The sequence below is a fragment of the Frankliniella occidentalis genome, unplaced genomic scaffold, assembly GCF_000697945.3.
Source record: "Frankliniella occidentalis isolate FOCC.00 unplaced genomic scaffold, Focc_3.1 Scaffold31, whole genome shotgun sequence".
Classification (NCBI taxonomy): domain Eukaryota; kingdom Metazoa; phylum Arthropoda; class Insecta; order Thysanoptera; family Thripidae; genus Frankliniella; species Frankliniella occidentalis.
In genome coordinates, this window is record NW_026267161.1 from 992,722 (window position 1) to 1,009,717 (window position 16,996).

At 38.1% G+C, this 16,996-nt stretch overlaps 6 protein-coding genes across 10 annotated transcripts; 4 read left to right on the forward strand and 2 right to left on the reverse strand.

The window, feature by feature from the left end:
* Nucleotides 1–10: 10 nt before the first annotated feature.
* LOC113211112 (uncharacterized) lies at nt 11–2,413 on the forward strand. The gene is made up of 4 exons (XM_026429388.2): nt 11–172; nt 285–382; nt 516–1,139; nt 1,222–2,413. The coding sequence occupies exons 2-4, from the start codon at nt 295–297 to the stop codon at nt 1,716–1,718; spliced, it is 1,209 nt and encodes a 402-aa protein (XP_026285173.1). The 5' UTR covers nt 11–172; nt 285–294; the 3' UTR covers nt 1,719–2,413.
* An 88-nt stretch (nt 2,414–2,501) lies between these two features.
* LOC113211111 (uncharacterized) lies at nt 2,502–4,122 on the reverse strand. Its single transcript, XM_026429387.2, has 2 exons — nt 3,933–4,122; nt 2,502–3,849 (listed from the first exon to the last, which is right to left on the reverse strand). Exons 1-2 carry the CDS (start codon nt 3,987–3,989, stop codon nt 2,599–2,601), a joined length of 1,308 nt encoding a protein of 435 aa, XP_026285172.1. The 5' UTR covers nt 3,990–4,122; the 3' UTR covers nt 2,502–2,598.
* Nucleotides 4,123–4,174: 52 nt separating this feature from the next.
* On the forward strand, nt 4,175–4,871 carry LOC113211113 (ubiquinol-cytochrome-c reductase complex assembly factor 2). 2 transcript variants are annotated; one of them, XM_026429390.2, is made up of 3 exons: nt 4,175–4,304; nt 4,379–4,497; nt 4,589–4,871. In XM_026429390.2, the coding sequence occupies exons 2-3, from the start codon at nt 4,421–4,423 to the stop codon at nt 4,869–4,871; spliced, it is 360 nt and encodes a 119-aa protein (XP_026285175.2). In that variant the 5' UTR covers nt 4,175–4,304; nt 4,379–4,420. The 2 variants fall into 2 exon arrangements, with proteins under 2 accessions (XP_026285175.2, XP_026285176.2); XM_026429391.2 differs by having other exon boundaries at nt 4,176–4,304; nt 4,395–4,497.
* Nucleotides 4,872–4,900: 29 nt separating this feature from the next.
* Nucleotides 4,901–6,023, forward strand: LOC127748595 (probable methyltransferase-like protein 15 homolog). The gene has a single exon (XM_052265866.1). It carries the CDS (start codon nt 4,901–4,903, stop codon nt 5,945–5,947), a length of 1,047 nt encoding a protein of 348 aa, XP_052121826.1. The 3' UTR covers nt 5,948–6,023.
* A 242-nt stretch (nt 6,024–6,265) lies between these two features.
* Nucleotides 6,266–9,522, forward strand: LOC113211110 (pre-mRNA 3'-end-processing factor FIP1). 4 transcript variants are annotated; one of them, XM_026429384.2, is made up of 10 exons: nt 6,268–6,568; nt 6,720–6,822; nt 6,909–7,075; nt 7,770–7,896; nt 7,966–8,067; nt 8,182–8,303; nt 8,417–8,538; nt 8,866–9,004; nt 9,096–9,244; nt 9,315–9,522. In XM_026429384.2, exons 1-10 carry the CDS (start codon nt 6,431–6,433, stop codon nt 9,457–9,459), a joined length of 1,314 nt encoding a protein of 437 aa, XP_026285169.1. In that variant the 5' UTR covers nt 6,268–6,430; the 3' UTR covers nt 9,460–9,522. The 4 variants fall into 4 exon arrangements, with proteins under 4 accessions (XP_026285168.1, XP_026285167.1, XP_026285169.1 ...); XM_026429386.2 differs by having other exon boundaries at nt 8,185–8,303; XM_026429383.2 differs by having other exon boundaries at nt 6,266–6,568; nt 7,966–8,303; nt 9,099–9,244.
* Nucleotides 9,523–10,021: 499 nt separating this feature from the next.
* LOC113211114 (atlastin) lies at nt 10,022–16,911 on the reverse strand. Its single transcript, XM_026429393.2, has 10 exons — nt 16,784–16,911; nt 15,193–15,401; nt 14,980–15,114; nt 14,594–14,899; nt 14,342–14,480; nt 14,075–14,259; nt 13,783–14,004; nt 13,461–13,675; nt 13,266–13,332; nt 10,022–12,952 (listed from the first exon to the last, which is right to left on the reverse strand). The coding sequence occupies exons 1-10, from the start codon at nt 16,848–16,850 to the stop codon at nt 12,824–12,826; spliced, it is 1,674 nt and encodes a 557-aa protein (XP_026285178.1). The 5' UTR covers nt 16,851–16,911; the 3' UTR covers nt 10,022–12,823.
* Nucleotides 16,912–16,996: the final 85 nt, after the last annotated feature.

Consider the following 16,996-nt stretch of genomic DNA (forward strand, 5'->3'; position numbering starts at 1 on the left):
CCCCACCACTCACCACTCGACTCGCATCAGCACTGAGTCCTCAGCGTGGCGTGCAAGTCGGGCAAGTGCAGCACAGCACAAGTGATTTTGTTAATTTTTTCGAATACTGCTGTTGTTTCTTTTTTTATTTGAAAACCTCTTCTGATCTCAGTTCTTCCGAACTCTATCTTCTGTGAGTGGATTTTTAAATTACTGAATAGTTCTTTTGAAGATCGTGGCTACTTCAGCAAGTCCGCCCATCTCAAGTTTATGTTAACACTTTGTGGTGCGTCATTTTTTTCTAGATTGTTAATCATGGATCTAGTTAATACTTTCGTGCCAGTCGACGGACAGTTATTGAAGTACGTATCAGATGGAAAAGGTGGTGTCCAACTTGTGCGAGGTTAGTAAACATGGGCCACAGAAACGTTAAGTAGGTCAAACGCAGGGAAGGCCAAAACGACCAATTTTGTTTAGTAAAGTGCCATTATACTGAGTGTAAAACTGAAACTGACTGGTAAATTGGGTTTTTCCAGTTCTCACAATGCAGAATGCCCAGGCTGGAGGGGCTCAATCCCTTAATTCCCATTCTAAGCCCCCAAATGAAGGGGGCAGCAAGCGACCGCGCAGCCCTGGTGCAGGTCGTGAGGATGATGATGAAGATGATGATGAGGATGATGACGATGATGATGACGATGATGAACCACAGAAGAAGAAAAAAAAATGTGTGTGGAATCAAAGAGAAGTGGGAGTTCTATTAGACCTGTGTATTGAACATCAAATTGTTGAGAAACGTGATGGCATGATGGGGCGCTTGCCCCACCATAAACTGTATAAAAAAGTAACGGAAGACCTTAATGCTCGCAAGGTGGGTGAGATCAAAACCTGGAAACAGGTGAGGACGAAATTTGGCAAGCTGAAAAGATCGTTAACAGATGTTAAAAAACATAACAGTAAAAGTGGAGAAGGGAGGCTAGATGCAATGCATCAGGAGAAATTGAAAGTATTATTTGGCGACAGGCCAAATGTCACAGTGCCTGGCAGCTGTGGCTATGAGAGCCAGGAGACTGCTGCTGATGATCAAAATGCAGATCCCAATAGCAATGGTGCCAGTAGCAGCGGGAAGAGCCCGGCTGCTACTGGTAGAAGGTATAGGAGTGGTAAGTCTCTGTTACAATATATTTCATTCAAATCAAGTTGATCAGAATGTTGTCTTACTTAGTTAAGATTCTATCATTTCAGGTAAGCCAAATGCTACTTTATCATACCTTCAGATGATGAATGAGCAGGAGGAGGCGAAAATGGAGAAGTTCCAGCAGCGGACAGAGGAACAGCTGCAGAGAATGCAGGCAGCTGATGCCCAGCTGTTAGAAAATATTTCTAGTAATTTTATGACTGGCCTGCAGCAGATTGCTGCAATGTTAGTGCAGCCGTTTGCGTCTGCTGCACCAACACTACCAATGGGTCATCAGCAGGTGCAATATCCGCAGTTGCTTCAGCAGCAGGTGCAATCTCCAAATGTTCAAGTGCACCCCTCTGCTGCTCCAGCCGTTCATCACCAGCAGCCACAACGTTCGCAAATTCTTATGCAGGCTCCAAATTTGCCAGTTCCCCCCCAGGCCAACACCATGTTAACTAATGCCCAAAGTGTCTCGACTCCAGTAAAGGTGATTCCCTGGAACGGGCAGACAACTTCTAGACTAATAAAAATTCCCTCTCAGGAGATGCCGAAAAAATAGTTCGTCACATTTACGTTCATATGTATTCATTAGTGTATCTTGTCATATTATTTTGTTTTTAGTATTTTGTCTTTTTATTTTGTTCTGTGGACAAGGTAGTGTTATTATTTAAGTACCTTACTTTTGACAATGCATGACATTATCAATTTTTTTAAATGGTGTTAAGTTCCTTTCTTTCAACTTCTTCAACATGAAGAGTTCTGTTATATGTACAAGATATTTTTAATTTTTATTATGAACCGTACTTTTAAGCATGGATAACATGGTCAATTATTTTTAAATGGTGTCAACTTTCTCTCAATGTCTTCATATCTTGAAGAGTTCTATTGTATGCACAAGTTGTTTTTAATTTTTATGAAGTGCACTTTTTAGAATGGATAATATTTTCCATTATTGTCAATTCCAAGTCCCTTTGAACTTCTTTATCTTGAAGAGATCTGTTGTGTACAAGTTATGTTTAATTGTTTTCTGAACCGTACTTTTAAGAATGGATAACATTGCCAATTATTTTTAGATGGTGTCAAGTTCCTTTGAACTTCTTTAACTTAAAGAGTTCTGTTGTATGAACAAATTATTTGCAATTTTTACAAACCTTACTACTTAAATTCAACACATTTTGAATTTTTATTGTGGTATTATTTTTGAGTTCCTTTTTGATCTAATCTAATTGTGGTTGCGGGTTACTTTGTATGTTTTTAGACAATAAAAATAATGCTACTTTGTAAAAGTATCACTTTTCATAATTTACAACTCCTATGTGTTTGAAGGTAAAGAACCACTGTGCTAGCTGTAAAAAGTGCTTTTATTAATTAATATGAATTTTTACAAAGGCAAAAGGAGGGTTTAAGTCAAATGTGCTTCCTTTAACAGCCATTACAAATTACACACCAGCATAATGCCATCTTATTGATCGGCGTAGCTCAAAGTTCCTGGCCAAATATCTTGTGAGGTGGTGTCTTAAATCTGCACCGTCTGGTTCATTTTCCTCCTCATATGCCTCAAGATCTGGCTGAGGGGGTATGTCAGCTTCATTAGCAATTTCCTGGTCCCACAAGAGGTTGAAATTGTCCCTATTTCTTTCTATTATATTGTGCAAGATACAGCAAGTGGCCACTAGCTGAGGAATAAAAGTATAATGGATCTCTGATTGTCTTAAAAGAATACGCCACCTTGCTTTTAAACGTCCAAAAGCATTCTCGACTACAATCCTACCCTGATTCATATGACAATTAAAGGAGTCCATCTCCCGGGTTGTTCTGCCATCATAACTGTAATTCTTGATGACCCACGGTAACAAAGGGTATGCTGGATCTCCCACAATAAAGAACGGTATGCGCATACCATCCACTTCTTTTACTCCCTTAGGCATCAGTTCTTCTCTATTTTTGAATAGCTCACTTTCCCTAAAAACATGAGCATCATGGGCACATCCCGGCATTTTGATAGAAATATTTCTGAAAAGGTACTGACAGTCAACTAAAGCTTGAAGTACAAAGGAACAGTAGCCTTTTCTGTTAGTGAAATCAGCACGCCCAGTCTCTGGCCCAGTAATAGGAATATGTGATCCATCTATAGCTCCAATTATTTGAGGAATGTTAGTAATCGCTTCAAATTGATTTGCTATGATAGTAGCCTCTGCTTCATCAGGCATGCGTATATGTTCAGCTCCAAGTTCATCATTGACGGCTATACAAAATGCATACAGACAGTTGTGCACTGTACTTTTGTGAACCCCAAACTGGTTTCCAACTTGTCTGTACTCTGTCAAAGAAGCCATTTTATAAATTGCAATCGCAACTACCTTTTCTACAGATAGTCCCTGGGCACCATTGATAGGGTTGTGCTGAGGTTCTAGACGGTGTCTCAGTCTGTCACAAATGTACTCATAAGTTCGACGCCTCATCCGAAAATTTTCTACAAATTCCTCATCAGTAAAACCCGGAACAATTCTGTCCCACCAGTCGGTGGATCTTGCACGTCTCCACATCCTCTTCGGTCTTCGTTCACGGTTAAACGCAGCAACTCTCATCAGGTGCGCGCGGCGCATTCTCGCACAATACTCGGCTACTCTTCTCATAAATAGAGCTCTTCTTCTTAATGCACGGCTTCTCACGACAGCAACCAATAATGACTGAAAATTAACAAAATAAACAATATTGTGAATCGTACGCCTAGGGCAACGTAACCTACCAGTCAGGTTATTCGTTCTTTTACCTGAATTGTAGAGGCCATAAGCAATGACAACGTCGCCACAACATTTCGGTCGGCCATTTCTTTTGTAAAATCAGCCGAACAGCCTTAAAATTACAACTAAACTTGAAGCCTTTCTTATTTTGATACTCTACGAACCGGCTCGAGAGAATCACAACAAATCCAGCTCCCCCCACTCCTCCTCAGGGCAATATGGTGGGGATAGCTGGAGACCCTGGCCCCACGGCGTAAACGCACCGCCGCCAGCTCGGGCCAGCGCTAGCACGGGCCAGCGTTCTACGGCGTAAACATAGTAAGTAGTGTAAGCAGGTGTAAGCTAGTTGTAAACACAATGTTGGTTGGCTCAATGACTTCACGTTGACTCCATGACGTTCGGTTAGAGTTTATTCGTTACAATTTGGTTCTATTTTGTATGATTGATTGTAACATTTACTCAACACTTGCTATAGTTTCATGAATGTGCAGGACTACTCGATTTAAAGTTAAATGGTATGGCGAAACTATATGAGAGGTTCCTGAAGATACTGCAAAATTGGCCATTGCATCTTGATTATCCCCTGCCTTTAAGGTAAGCAAAGTTCTTACGTAATTGATGGCGTTTACTTCAATGTAGCTCTATAACTTATCTGAAGCTTAAATTTATTGTTGATTTCCCCCAGGAGTCTTGCTCAACACATACGAGAAGAAGGCAAAGTTGCCTTTTCAGCTCGTGGAGACTTAGTTGGAAAATCTCAGAATTGTGAAAGACATTTAAAATCTCTTGAAAGAATTTCAAGAGGGCACTGGTTCAAGAAATACCCATCTAACCGTCTGACTGGTTCCTTGGGCTTGACAGCCGAACAATGTAGATTTGGTTTATCAGAAGAATATCAACAAGCTTTAAATTCGTCTAGAATTTATTCGTCATTTCGTACAGTAATAGGCTCAGTCAGGAAGAAATAGAAGAATAGCTTTACATACCACACTAAATCATGGCAGCATCCACCTATAGATCATTTAATATTTTCAGAAGCAGATTGGGTACTAGAAAGTATTGTACCAATGTGCATGACAAACCCTCTCCATTTATGGTACAGGAAGTGTTGGAACAACTCAACCTTCAGGATGGTCAAACAGTTCTTGATATGACATTTGGTGATGGATTGCACACTGAAGCCCTTTTAAAAAGCAATGACAACGTGAAAGTCATTGCCTTGGACAGAGATCCATATGCCATTGAAAAGGCAAAAGCTCTGACTTTGAAATATCCTGGTCGACTTCAACCATTATTAGGTCGTTTCAGTGATCTTCCTGTCCTGCTCTCACCTATAGGAATCAAAATAAATACACTTGATGCTTTAATGTTTGATCTGGGTTGTTCTTCAATCCAACTAAATGATGCAAGCCGTGGTTTCTCCTCTGAAGTTGATGGTCCATTAGATATGAGAATGGATGGTCCTTCTGCCTTGAATTCTATCACTGCTTATGACATCCTTACCAGAGCAGATGAGCAGGACTTAGGAAGAATATTTAAAACATACGGTAGTGAGAATCAAGCCAGAAAAATAGCTCGGAGCATTGTTACATGCAGATATACATTTCAAGGATTGAATTCCACAGGGGAACTGAAAGAGTTTCTGAAGAGTATCCTTGAAGAAAAAAGTGGCCGTGTTGTGAAAAACGTGTTTTTTGCTCTGCGTTCTTTTGTTAACAATGAATTAAATGAACTTAATTTTGCAATTCGCTTTGCTGAAGCATATTTAAAGAAAGGCGGTCGTATGATATCTCTAACTTTCAATCAGGTAGAAGACACAATTGTCAAGCGACATGTATCTGGTAATGTATTGGAAACTAATCCTAATCCTATGCCACTAAAATATTACGGTCAGGCATTTAATTTGAGTGTGGAAGAAATGAATGAATTAAGGAAATCAATTTGGGCCCCCTTATCTAAACATGTCATTACCCCTGAAAACCATTTTAAATCCATGAATCCACGAATAAGAGATGCAAAACTGCGAGGAGCTATCAAGCTATAGATTTTTCTTGGATTGATTCGCAATGTAAATTTAAAGTGCCTTTGTAGAGTTTATTAATAAAGCATTGAAATATGAATGTCATGCAGCATTTTATCTCTTGAGCCTACACAAATTGAGAAATGTCACGTCGAATAAATAACATATTTAAAAAATACGAAATCAGGAGTACTTGCTCAGAATTTGTCAGTTCACAGCACGTTGCATAATATTCGTGAAGAACAGGCGACCATCGATTAGTTATGCGCCGCGGTTTGAATCTCCCTCCAAATTGTGGTATTATGAGAAATTATGACGTCCACAAAACAAAACAGTTGCTTTCTTCCGATTCCCGTTCCAACGTTCCCTTTGCTTTGATCTGCTCCGATCGTAAATGTATTAAAGTAGTAAAGATGGGTTGGACGGCGTTATTTTGATGAAGAAGCCAAATAACTGTTTCAAAATTTGTTGCTCTGCAATTTACTTCTCAGAGATTCTCTCTTAATCATGGCAGACGATCAAAACAATGACGATCAGTGGCTGTATGGGGATTCTATGGCGGAGTCCCAGGACGCCAACAACGATGTCTCTGACGAAAAGAAACTAGGAAAATCCGAACATGATTCTGATAAGAAGGGGATAGAGGTAAATCCGACGCTAACTTTTAACTAGTTTCATTCTTTTTATCGTCCTTATTTAACCTGAAACTGTGGTATGAGAGGTTATGTTTACCCGGCTTATTGCTATTCTCTTCATTTTGAATAAATATTAAACCCACGACACTTTCCCTCTCTAGGAGTTATCGCAGCCGGAAAAAGGACAAGAACAAGGAGAGGATTCCACTACAGAACCTGCCTCTGAAAGTGCAGCAGATGAGTCACGAACAGCAGAGGAGACTGGTATGTTTTGTTGGGTTTGAAACTTAAACAATATTTTGTCTGGTTACTCTACACTCAATGACTTTCTGGTGGCTTTCTCTTTGTAGATGATAAAAACGATGGAGAAATTGATGATGATGACGATGATGACGACAGTGACGATGATGTCAATGTAGTCATTGGGGACATCAAAACCACCCCAGCCACTTATTCGAGCTTAAATATTAAAAGAGGAGGTCTTCTTACTTCTGCTGGTGGAATTGATAAATTGAAGGTACTAGGTTTTCATAGTGTTTAGCCCAGTAGTTTCATGTTGATTTTTGAATGACTTAATCACAGTTTTATAACACTGCATGCAAATTTTGAAGGTAGTGTTGATGCTATTTTTAACAGTAGATTTTTTAGAATGCATGTGTGAATGTGGAAGTTGATGTGATGGCTTGAGAAACTGAAAGGTATGTATCTTTATCTCTGTAATGAATTATAGTTCTAGCTGATTTTGAGTTTGTATAAGTATTGTGTTGAATAGACCATTTCGCCCAAGCGCTTTTCGACCTCTCGAAGAACAAAAATACCGGAAGTCAAGGTAAAGTGTCACACAAAATAGAGGTTTGTTGTCAATGTAACTGACAATCTACTCTTCTCCGACCTTAATTTAGTCTAAAATATATTCTTACGGCACAAACCGCTTCAATCTAGCGTGTTTAACGGCTAGGAGCGTTCCATATACTGCCCGACTTCCGGTATTTTTGTTCTTCGAGAGGTCGAAAAGCGCTCGGGTGAAATGGTCTATATGATGCATGTCTCTGGTTATTCTACTTTCATTTTATATATTCTAGCTGTAGAATTCAGTTTTAGCATGTGGATTGAAGTGAAGAACCAAGTATTCAATTCTGTGTTCCAATTTTGTTTAAATGTGCAATAATCTGTTCAATTTTTATCAATTTAAATCATTTTTTTCCTTTCAGCAACCTGGGAAATTCTCAATTGAAGAATTTGAACAAATTGGCACTATTAACGGTATACCAACACATGAGTACAACTTAGACTCTTTGGAGGACAAGCCATGGAGAAAGCCTGGTGCTGACATCACAGGTTAGTATTCAAATTACCACATTTCTAGTCCATGTACTGCAAGAAGTAAATTACAATCTTCCTTTTCAGATTACTTCAACTATGGCTTCAATGAAGAAACATGGCGTGCCTACTGTGAGCGGCAGAAGAGGATGCGAGTACATGAATCAGGAGTTGGCTTGGGTCCACTAGGTAGCACATCAGCAGCTGCAGCAAATGCACCTGGACCTACTCGGCCAGGTGCTATTCCTGTTTCCATAACCAATGACAATTCAAAATATAATGCTGCTCTTGGCATTCGTAAAGCAGGTCCACCTCCTGGCCGCAAGATGGGAGGCAGCATTGATGTAATTGGAAGTGGGGGTGGCACTCTAGCCTCACGTCGCAACACAGACAGAGACACCCCACCTAAAGAAAATGTCATTCAGGTGGGTGATTGGTCAAATGTTAAAGTTTTTGATTTTTGTGTGATGTTATCTATCTGCTTCTGCCTCCTTTACTTTGTGAGCTAAGAAGAACTGTGTGTTTTAATTTGTCTCAGGTAATGACAGCTGATAGAAGGGAATATAGTCGGAAGAACCCAGGGTTCCCAGATATGTCTGTACCTCCCCCAACAGGGCTACCACCTTCCTTTGATGTTCCTCCTCCAATACCAGTACCTAGGTTTGTATATTTCGGTTTATTTGTTCAATATTTTCTTAGTTGAGATATGTCGGGCTATCAATTCTTCCTTTGGCAACATCTGCCCTGAGCCTACACAGATCTTCAGGAAGCAGTACAAGTGTCTCTGAAGGTGGCATACTGTTTTGAGCAGCTTCTTCTTTGCATGTTTGCTGAAACCCCAGGCATTATTCTATACCATGAAACTGAGTACATTCCAATATACTGCATTGGAAGATATTTACTTTATTACTTACGTTTCAGATTTCTTTGGATTTTTATTTCACAAGCTTAGTTTCTGATTAATGCTTGTTTTGAAATGTTTTCCAGTCCCTTCCCTCCTCAACCTCCTCCTCGGATGCACCCTCCCCCTCCTGGACCATATGGACAAGAACAGTTTTATTCCCCTGACACTGATCCTTATTATCAATCTTATGAGCCTACTCAAGAGCAACAGTGGTTAGGACATGTAAGTGTTTTATTTCCTTTTTATTTTCAGCCACTATATAATCCAGTCTTAATTGACAAAGTTTTTTCATCTTTATTTCTATAAATTATAGCAGGAATCTTTTGGACCAAGAGAAGAACCTCACTCTGGAATACCAGGACCTACAAGTTCCAATCTTAAATCCAAAGATGATAAAGATAGTCCTAAGGCTAGCAGAGATAGAGACCGAGATCGATCTGAAAGAGAGAAGGAGAAACATAGGTAATGGCAGCAAATCAAGTAATATTTTGCCAGTTTCTTAGGATTTTTTCTATAAAACCGTATCTTGCAGGTCACATAGACACCGTTCTAGAAGTCGAAGTCCATCAGAGAGGAAGAGGAGACACAAGAGCAGAAGTCGTAGTCCTAACCATCGCAGTCATCGCAAGAAGAAGTCCAAGAAGTCAGACAAGACTAAGGATGAAGACAGTGACTAATACTGGTTTTCTGATACATTTCCATTTGCTTACAACTTCTAAATATAAGTCAATACATTGAAACATTCTCTATTTTCTCCCTTGGGCACTTTCAGGTGCTGGAAAGTGAGGCTTTGGCTTTGAAACCTCTTTAATGCGGAAGTATACAGCTGTATTTAGTTAGAAGAGCTAAACGCGAGAGCGCAAAGCGATAGCCGAGAGCGAAGAATTGGTGCGGTGGTTATGGGAGAACGGCAGCTCGGGTCACTCGGGTCGGGGTTCGGCTACCGGTTCTTCGCTCTCGGCTATCATATTGCGCTCTCGCTTTTAGCTCTCGGCTTTAGCTCTATTAATTAAATACAGCTAACCTTTACATCAAATCACTGTAATTCCACCTGGGGATAAAATATGGGCATGATCAGGTGCAGTTTTGGTCCGACTGGTGAAGGGGGTGTTGTGTTGGTTGCATATGCCTGAAGGGGTTTGGTACTACAAAGACGTAGGTTTGTGTGTAGGGGGGGTACCTCCAATCGATTACACAAGATGTGACAAAAAGGGTACGCGTATAATATAAACCATAGAGTTGTGCTAGAAAAATATGTATTTTTTTTTGTTTGATATTTAAGAGTTACAGGGATATACAATTGGCAACATGTTATCACAAAATAAATCAAAGCCTTCACATCTTTTCTTCCAGTTAAATTTGCCCTTAACATTGATTATGGCACAACAAACATGCTGGACGGGCATGGTAGAAATTAAAAGAGCAGTTTACCCGTGAAGATAATGTTAAAAACTACCAATGAAGTTAGAACTCAAATTATTCTTGTTGCATGCACAGTTTTAAATTTAAAGACCGATTACTGACTAAAAGGTCACTTGTGCCACAAAGGAAGAGACCTCAGCCCCTTACATTTGAAAATAATTCCATCAAAAGTTTGTGCTTGACAAATCAGTCAAGTGGATTTGATGAACACATGAGATTTTCTTAGAGAAGATAATTTTAGCAGCAATATTTGTACTTCTGTAATTTTAAGACAGCAAACGTATTGATACACTGGATGTGAAGGCTAACACTAAAATCATGTTTCAGAACCCCTACCCAATTGTAAAATTTAATGCTCCAGCTGACCATTAGTTAACATCTTTACAAGAAATGAGGGAGTTACACACAAAGAAAATAACTTTCCCATTAACAATATGAAAATCTAACACATAAATGGCATAACCAAGCACATAAGATCTTTAAGAGGCTAAAAAAGTGACAAATAAAACTGATTCGCTTCACATCCATAAAAGTTTTCTATTGGTCCATGAATGTTATCACAATAAGTCAAAGGTACAAATTGATTACAGTGTACTTTCCAATGCACACCACCAACTTAAATTAGAGAAATTATGAAAAAAATTACATTACTTCAAAGCATTTTAAAATGCAAGCCACTCAACATTTTAGGGCCCCACAAATAGTCTGACCAGACTATGATTAGATCACACCCTCGTATTAAGACACCTATGCTGATTCAGCTTAACAAATTGAGACCATAGACTGGTCGGACTCATTGTCAGAGTTTGACACCTATTATCTTCCTTGTGGGTCCTTGCTCTAAGCATTTGAGTTGCAGATTCTACTTACTTGATAGTAACTAAATATTAAGTGATACAAATCTGATGCGAACAAAAGCGAACCAGCTTTATTTGCAGTAATGATCTAACGTAAGTTCAACTAAAATTTTACTAGTGCCGTCCTCTCAATAAAATTATGTTAAAAAAAATAAATATTGAGGGTCATGAGTCACAGTTGGGAGAGTAAGGGTAATTTCCAGGCAAAGTGAACAAGATATAAGATGCAGTAAAATATTAACAGTGACATATTTGAATGAACCAGAACCGGGAGTAGCATGGAGTGATGCACTTCTATCATCATGATGTTTCACTTGTGGTGAATGAGAATGCCAAAGTCAGTGACTGAATTTTTCCTTGTAATAGATAAATCAAATGGAAAATAAGAATGAAGATTGATTTATGCATTTAAAAAAAAAAAACACTAGAAAAAAACAAAAACAAAAGAAAACAAGTTTTAAAAAATTGATTTTTAAGTGCACTGATTTAAACTTACACTTGTAAACAGCATCCTTTTTTTCCCAATATAGCACAACTACAAACAACAATTAAAAACCTATTGTTTAATACAAATAAATAGTAAAGCCTTAAAAAAAGGACAAGTAAGCTTCATCAGGATAAAAAGAACATAAGGGACGAAAGAAGATTTCATTAGCTACATAGTACATATGCTAATTTGACTGTCACATTTTCAACCATGTCACATTTTACCCCTACCCCCCCCCCCCCCCCCCCCCCAACACACACAAAAAAATAATAAAAAAAAAATAGTATACATTGGCCAAAATTGGTAATACAATTTAGAAGAGTGATCAGTGATCAGGTTACATTAGATAATCGTCAATTATTACAACAAACTGGAACAAGACTAAACACATCACCTCAATGACCACTCATTAATAGTATATTACAAGACTTCTTCACATGGCTAGTACAGAGAGCAAACATTGTACAAATCACTCCAAATCAAATTACATGACACAATGACATAACATAAATAGAAGACAAACAACATTACGCAATCAGGAAAGCATAACATGACAAACATCTAACAGACAAAAACATTAACAAGAAACCTCCACCTGCTAAAAGTCACGGATGAAAGAGGTGACATGAGTTATTTTATTTGAGCAGCTAACATTAAAATGCCTATTTCTTAAAATAGAAATCACAACAAAGACCATCTATACCCACATTATACAAGTTCCCACCCTTCTTCTAATTCTTCAGGTGTCAGTGTTAATCATGGTTTTCAAAAAAGAATAGTTACAAGAACGTGTACAAATTTCTATGATAATATTTTACTTATCAAACTGGTCTTTACACATGCTGCCAAAGAAATTAACACAAATTTAAAGAAAGTTTTAAAATACCAGCAATTTATTCCCAACAAAAGAGAGGACTAGATGTACAAAAACAAGCTGTAAATTGACATTTAGAGTACGTATTTGAAGATTTTGAAATTAGATCTGTACACAATAATATTGCAGAAAAGTTAACTGAAATAAGGTAATAATACATTTCTTTCCTCTTAGGCTGAAATTTCTGAAATTTCATAGTGAAGTGAAAAAAGAATATTTTAAAAGATTTGGCCAAAACTTGTTACATGTAAAATTTGCTTTATAACATTATTAACGTCACATCATTTTCCTGATGAACAGAATTAAAAACAAGATATCAAAATATGAACACCAAATCACAAATTTATTTTTTGTACATTAGATAAACAGTAAAATCGTTAGTGGAGGGGTAGACGAGCACATCAAGAGTATTTCACTTTGCCATTCACATGTGAAGAAGAAACAGCAGACACAGCTGCTCGTTCTGCAGCCAGCACTGCTGCTCGCTGCAAACTGGACTCTACGAAGAGTTCATACACAGGCTTCATAATCTGAAAGGAATTACAAAGATATTACATCACTTAACGTAAGTATTCAAACAAAAACATTCACTAAACAGGGGGAATACTGTTTAAAAGAAATCTTAAACATTTCAGAAGCAAACACACTACAGAAATATAGCAATGGTAATAGTCCACATACCATAGGTTAAGTCAATGGTTGACAGGTCTATAAACCTAGAATAAGGGACATGAAAGAGGACAGCAGAGGAAAATTTAATGGTAAAGGATTAGGAAACATGCAGGGGAAGAAGGGGGAGTCCGACTCTCTGATAGATTAAACAAATTAAGACAATGTACTTACATTTTCCCATAAGAAGTTTGCCAATTCATCTAACTGGGCTCCAAACTCGATCATCTCTCCACTATACCTGAACCACAGAAATTAAAAATAAAAACCAAAAATCAGCAAAGAACCAAAATGTTATTGTACATGGAATTTAACTTCAGAGAGTGATAGACATTAGGAAATAACAGTTGATGTTGCCAAAGGACTTACCTTACATAAAACCATGTAACCAGGGTGACTAAAGCAATACCCATGATGAGATTACACATATTAGCCAATGAATAAATGCCAAACAGTCCAAAAACTCCAGACAAGATATAAAATGCTGCAACAATGGCAAAATACACAGCTGGTGTTCTAGCTGCTTTGAAAATATTTTTGCTTTCATTGTGACTCTTAAACTGGGCATAGACATCTTCTAAGTCCTGTTCATGAGATAGATATTATGCTTTTAGACAGAAAATTTGCAGTGCTATACTAAGCAAGTATTTTTAAGCCAGCATCAAATGCCCACAATATTTAATGAAGTTACCTGCTCAAGTTTCTCTCTATACTTTTCAGAAAATTCATCTCCCCCCATCTTTCGTTTGGATCGGAACTGTTCAAGTGATTTATCTTTCACACGCTGGTGTTCTGCATCAAGATGGGCTGTGTTAAGGTATGGTTTAGATCCACCACAGACAGATTCCATGAGCTGGCTGTACATTTCCTTTGCTTCAGCCACTGCTGAGAGATTGTTAGCCTCTGCTGTTGCCTGGATTCATACTTAAGTTAGTCAAAGTAAAAGGATAGCTTAAGTAAGGTTCAATCAAAGCACAACTTACAACAAGCATAGATTTTGGTTCTGGCAGCTCATCACCCTCATAAATCTCAATGTAGGACTTAAAGTACTGTAGAAGTTCCTTTGCCTTAACCTTCTGGCCACTGATTTCCTTAACAACAAGGTTAGGGGGAGCTAGCAACCCAGGCACCAATACTTGCAAATATTTTTTGAATTCATTTTCAATTTCTAAAAAAGACAGTTACACACATCTTATAAGAATTAAAATCCATTATTTTAATGCAATATACTGTATTACAGTTTCACGTACCTCCTAATCTTCCATTAAAACGGGGATTGGTTGCAACATTTAGACCAGGATGAGGCATGAGAAAGCATGAAATATCTGTGAAACATGATTTGATGTGTCTTCGTAATGACTGCAACTCAGGATGTTGTCGGTCTGAAACCTGCACCAGAAAGGGTCACGCAAGCGTAACAAGAATGAGGCAATACAACACAATATTCAAACCATGATCAGAAGGCTTCAAAGCAGATAATACAACTCTTCATTGAAACATACCTCCAGACGCCTTTCCAAGATTGTTTTACCACCATCTGGGCCATAATCAGCCTCATAGGGAAAACTCCAGTCTCTAACTAAAAACTGTAACTTTTGGAAAGGTTTTTGGCCACAGTCAGCAAGAGCCAGTCTTCCATATTCAGTGAACAGTTGCAAGTGCTGAAGGTCATCTTCCTGAATATTTTGAGAAAGATTGTATATTTGCACAGAGCTGAGCATTGTGCTGAGAGCAAACACTGTAGCACACTCTCTCACTGTACTTTCACTATCAAATGCACCCTGAGTATCCATTAAAAGTACAGCAACCTGTGGATGAAATAAACTTATTAATTATGAAGATATTCACAGATGGAAAAACTAGTCCCAAAATTGCACGTAAGGCTTACTTTTTCACCATTTGGAAGGTCTGTCAAGAATACCTCAGACCACAACAAAATACCTGTGGTGTCTCTCTCAGACCCACCACGCCATGAAAAGCCATCAAGTGGAGCATCATCAGTTCCAATCCAATCAGGTGATGGCTGAAATAAAACATATTAAAATATGAAACAAAATAAAGAGTGATGCATTTCCAGAGGAGGAGAACTGCCACTACTTACCTGAGCTTTCATATACCGGAGGAAAAAATCTAAAAGGAAGGATTTGCCTTTTCTAAACGCACCAGCAACTGACACAATAACAACATGATGATCCTTTACATGATCTTGCATAAGTATCTTTTCCAAAGCCTCCTCATCAAGCTCAAATTTATGATCTTTTGAAACTAGAACGATGGGTACAGGGTGCCCTGCCATGATTGTTAAAGGTTCTAGAAACAGAAAATAAAAGCACAATATATTAGACAAAACAGTCTACTAAAATTTAAATTGTTCGGATTTTGTTTTCATTGCTACAAGTATTATAGAGTTAAAATTAAGGAGATATTGTGTAATTTGCTATTCAAAAATAAGAAAATATTAAATTTATGGTTAAAACTCTGACCAAGATGATGTTACTCATATAACTATTATTATAAATGCAGTATACATTTAACACAGTCTGAACAGTTGATTCTTCTGATAATCCTCCAGACTTCAAGAACTACTAAATTTTATGTGGCATGCATTCACCCAGGCTGAGCCCTCTAGAATCTGATTTCTCAGCCTACAGCTCTTCCAGCACCTTTGCCAAGATATTTATAGGCCATAGCAGCCATGTGCCAAGACGGTCAAAACTGTCAGTTCCCAATTTGACTCAGAGATAAAATGCTGACAATAAATCTGGCATTTGAAACACGAAAATTTAAGATAACAATTTATAATGTATGTTATTCCTCAGAGTCAAAAATTTCAGAAAGATCATGTGTGTCAAGACAAGTTGGCACAGTTCCAAAACCCAAAGGGTCTATAAAAAAAGTAAACAAAAATTTGAAAATATGAAAGACTTTCTAAGCGAAAAAATAATAAGAAACAGAATTAAAGAGTTTATTGCTGTGAATGAACAAGCTGGCCACTCTAAAAACTAAACCCAAACATTGCATGAATGATATTATGAAAACGGTAAAGGGCAATCTGTGCCCAATTCTGGTAAAAAATCTTACTAATTTCAAAAAAAAGTTCAGGTTAGAGACACTAATGAATTTGAAACTCGGCGTTGACTGTGCACATAAAAAGAATTGGCAATTTACGATTTGACATAGTCAAAAATTACTTCATTTGTCATTACTGAAGGCTTCATTGAGCAACCGCAAGAAAACTGTTGAATGACGGTTGGTTAGATGCGAATGCGCAAACAAAGGTGTGAAATAGGTGCGCGCGACATTCACAGCCGTCTGCCGTGATTTGGCACAATGCAAAACCATTTAAATATGCGAGGGTTGTACGAGTAACTAATAGATAAGGAAGTTCGGTTAAAACACACCAGTACAGCGGAGCCTTAACGCTGACAGAAGCCTACTGGCAGTTTCAGAACTGAAGTAATTAACCAGTACAGATGCAAAGTTAGGGCGTAGATGTATTTCGAAGGCCAGAGCGCAGATTCGAATAAGCAACAAAGGACAGTGGCGTTCAGAACTGGAACAGTGGACGCTTGCACTGATGAAGTTGAATGCAAGACATTCTGTCTAGCTTTACAGTATTGAAACTCAGAAATGACGATTAATGCAATGAGGGCAAAATTTAAAATGTAATGAGCCACATCATTGCCACTTACTATCTTCTGTCCACCTTGCATGTATTTCTTCTTCTTGACTTCCGTGTTTATATCCAGAAGCCACCATTTTCACGTTATGACGTCATTTCCACAGATTTGGCCAGATTTTATGGCTACCATTGCCAACCTGCAACATTAATTATCTACAACATAATTTTACAGCAACTTTCAACCACGAAAAAACTGGGATTGTAAAGAAAAAGGATTCCTTCG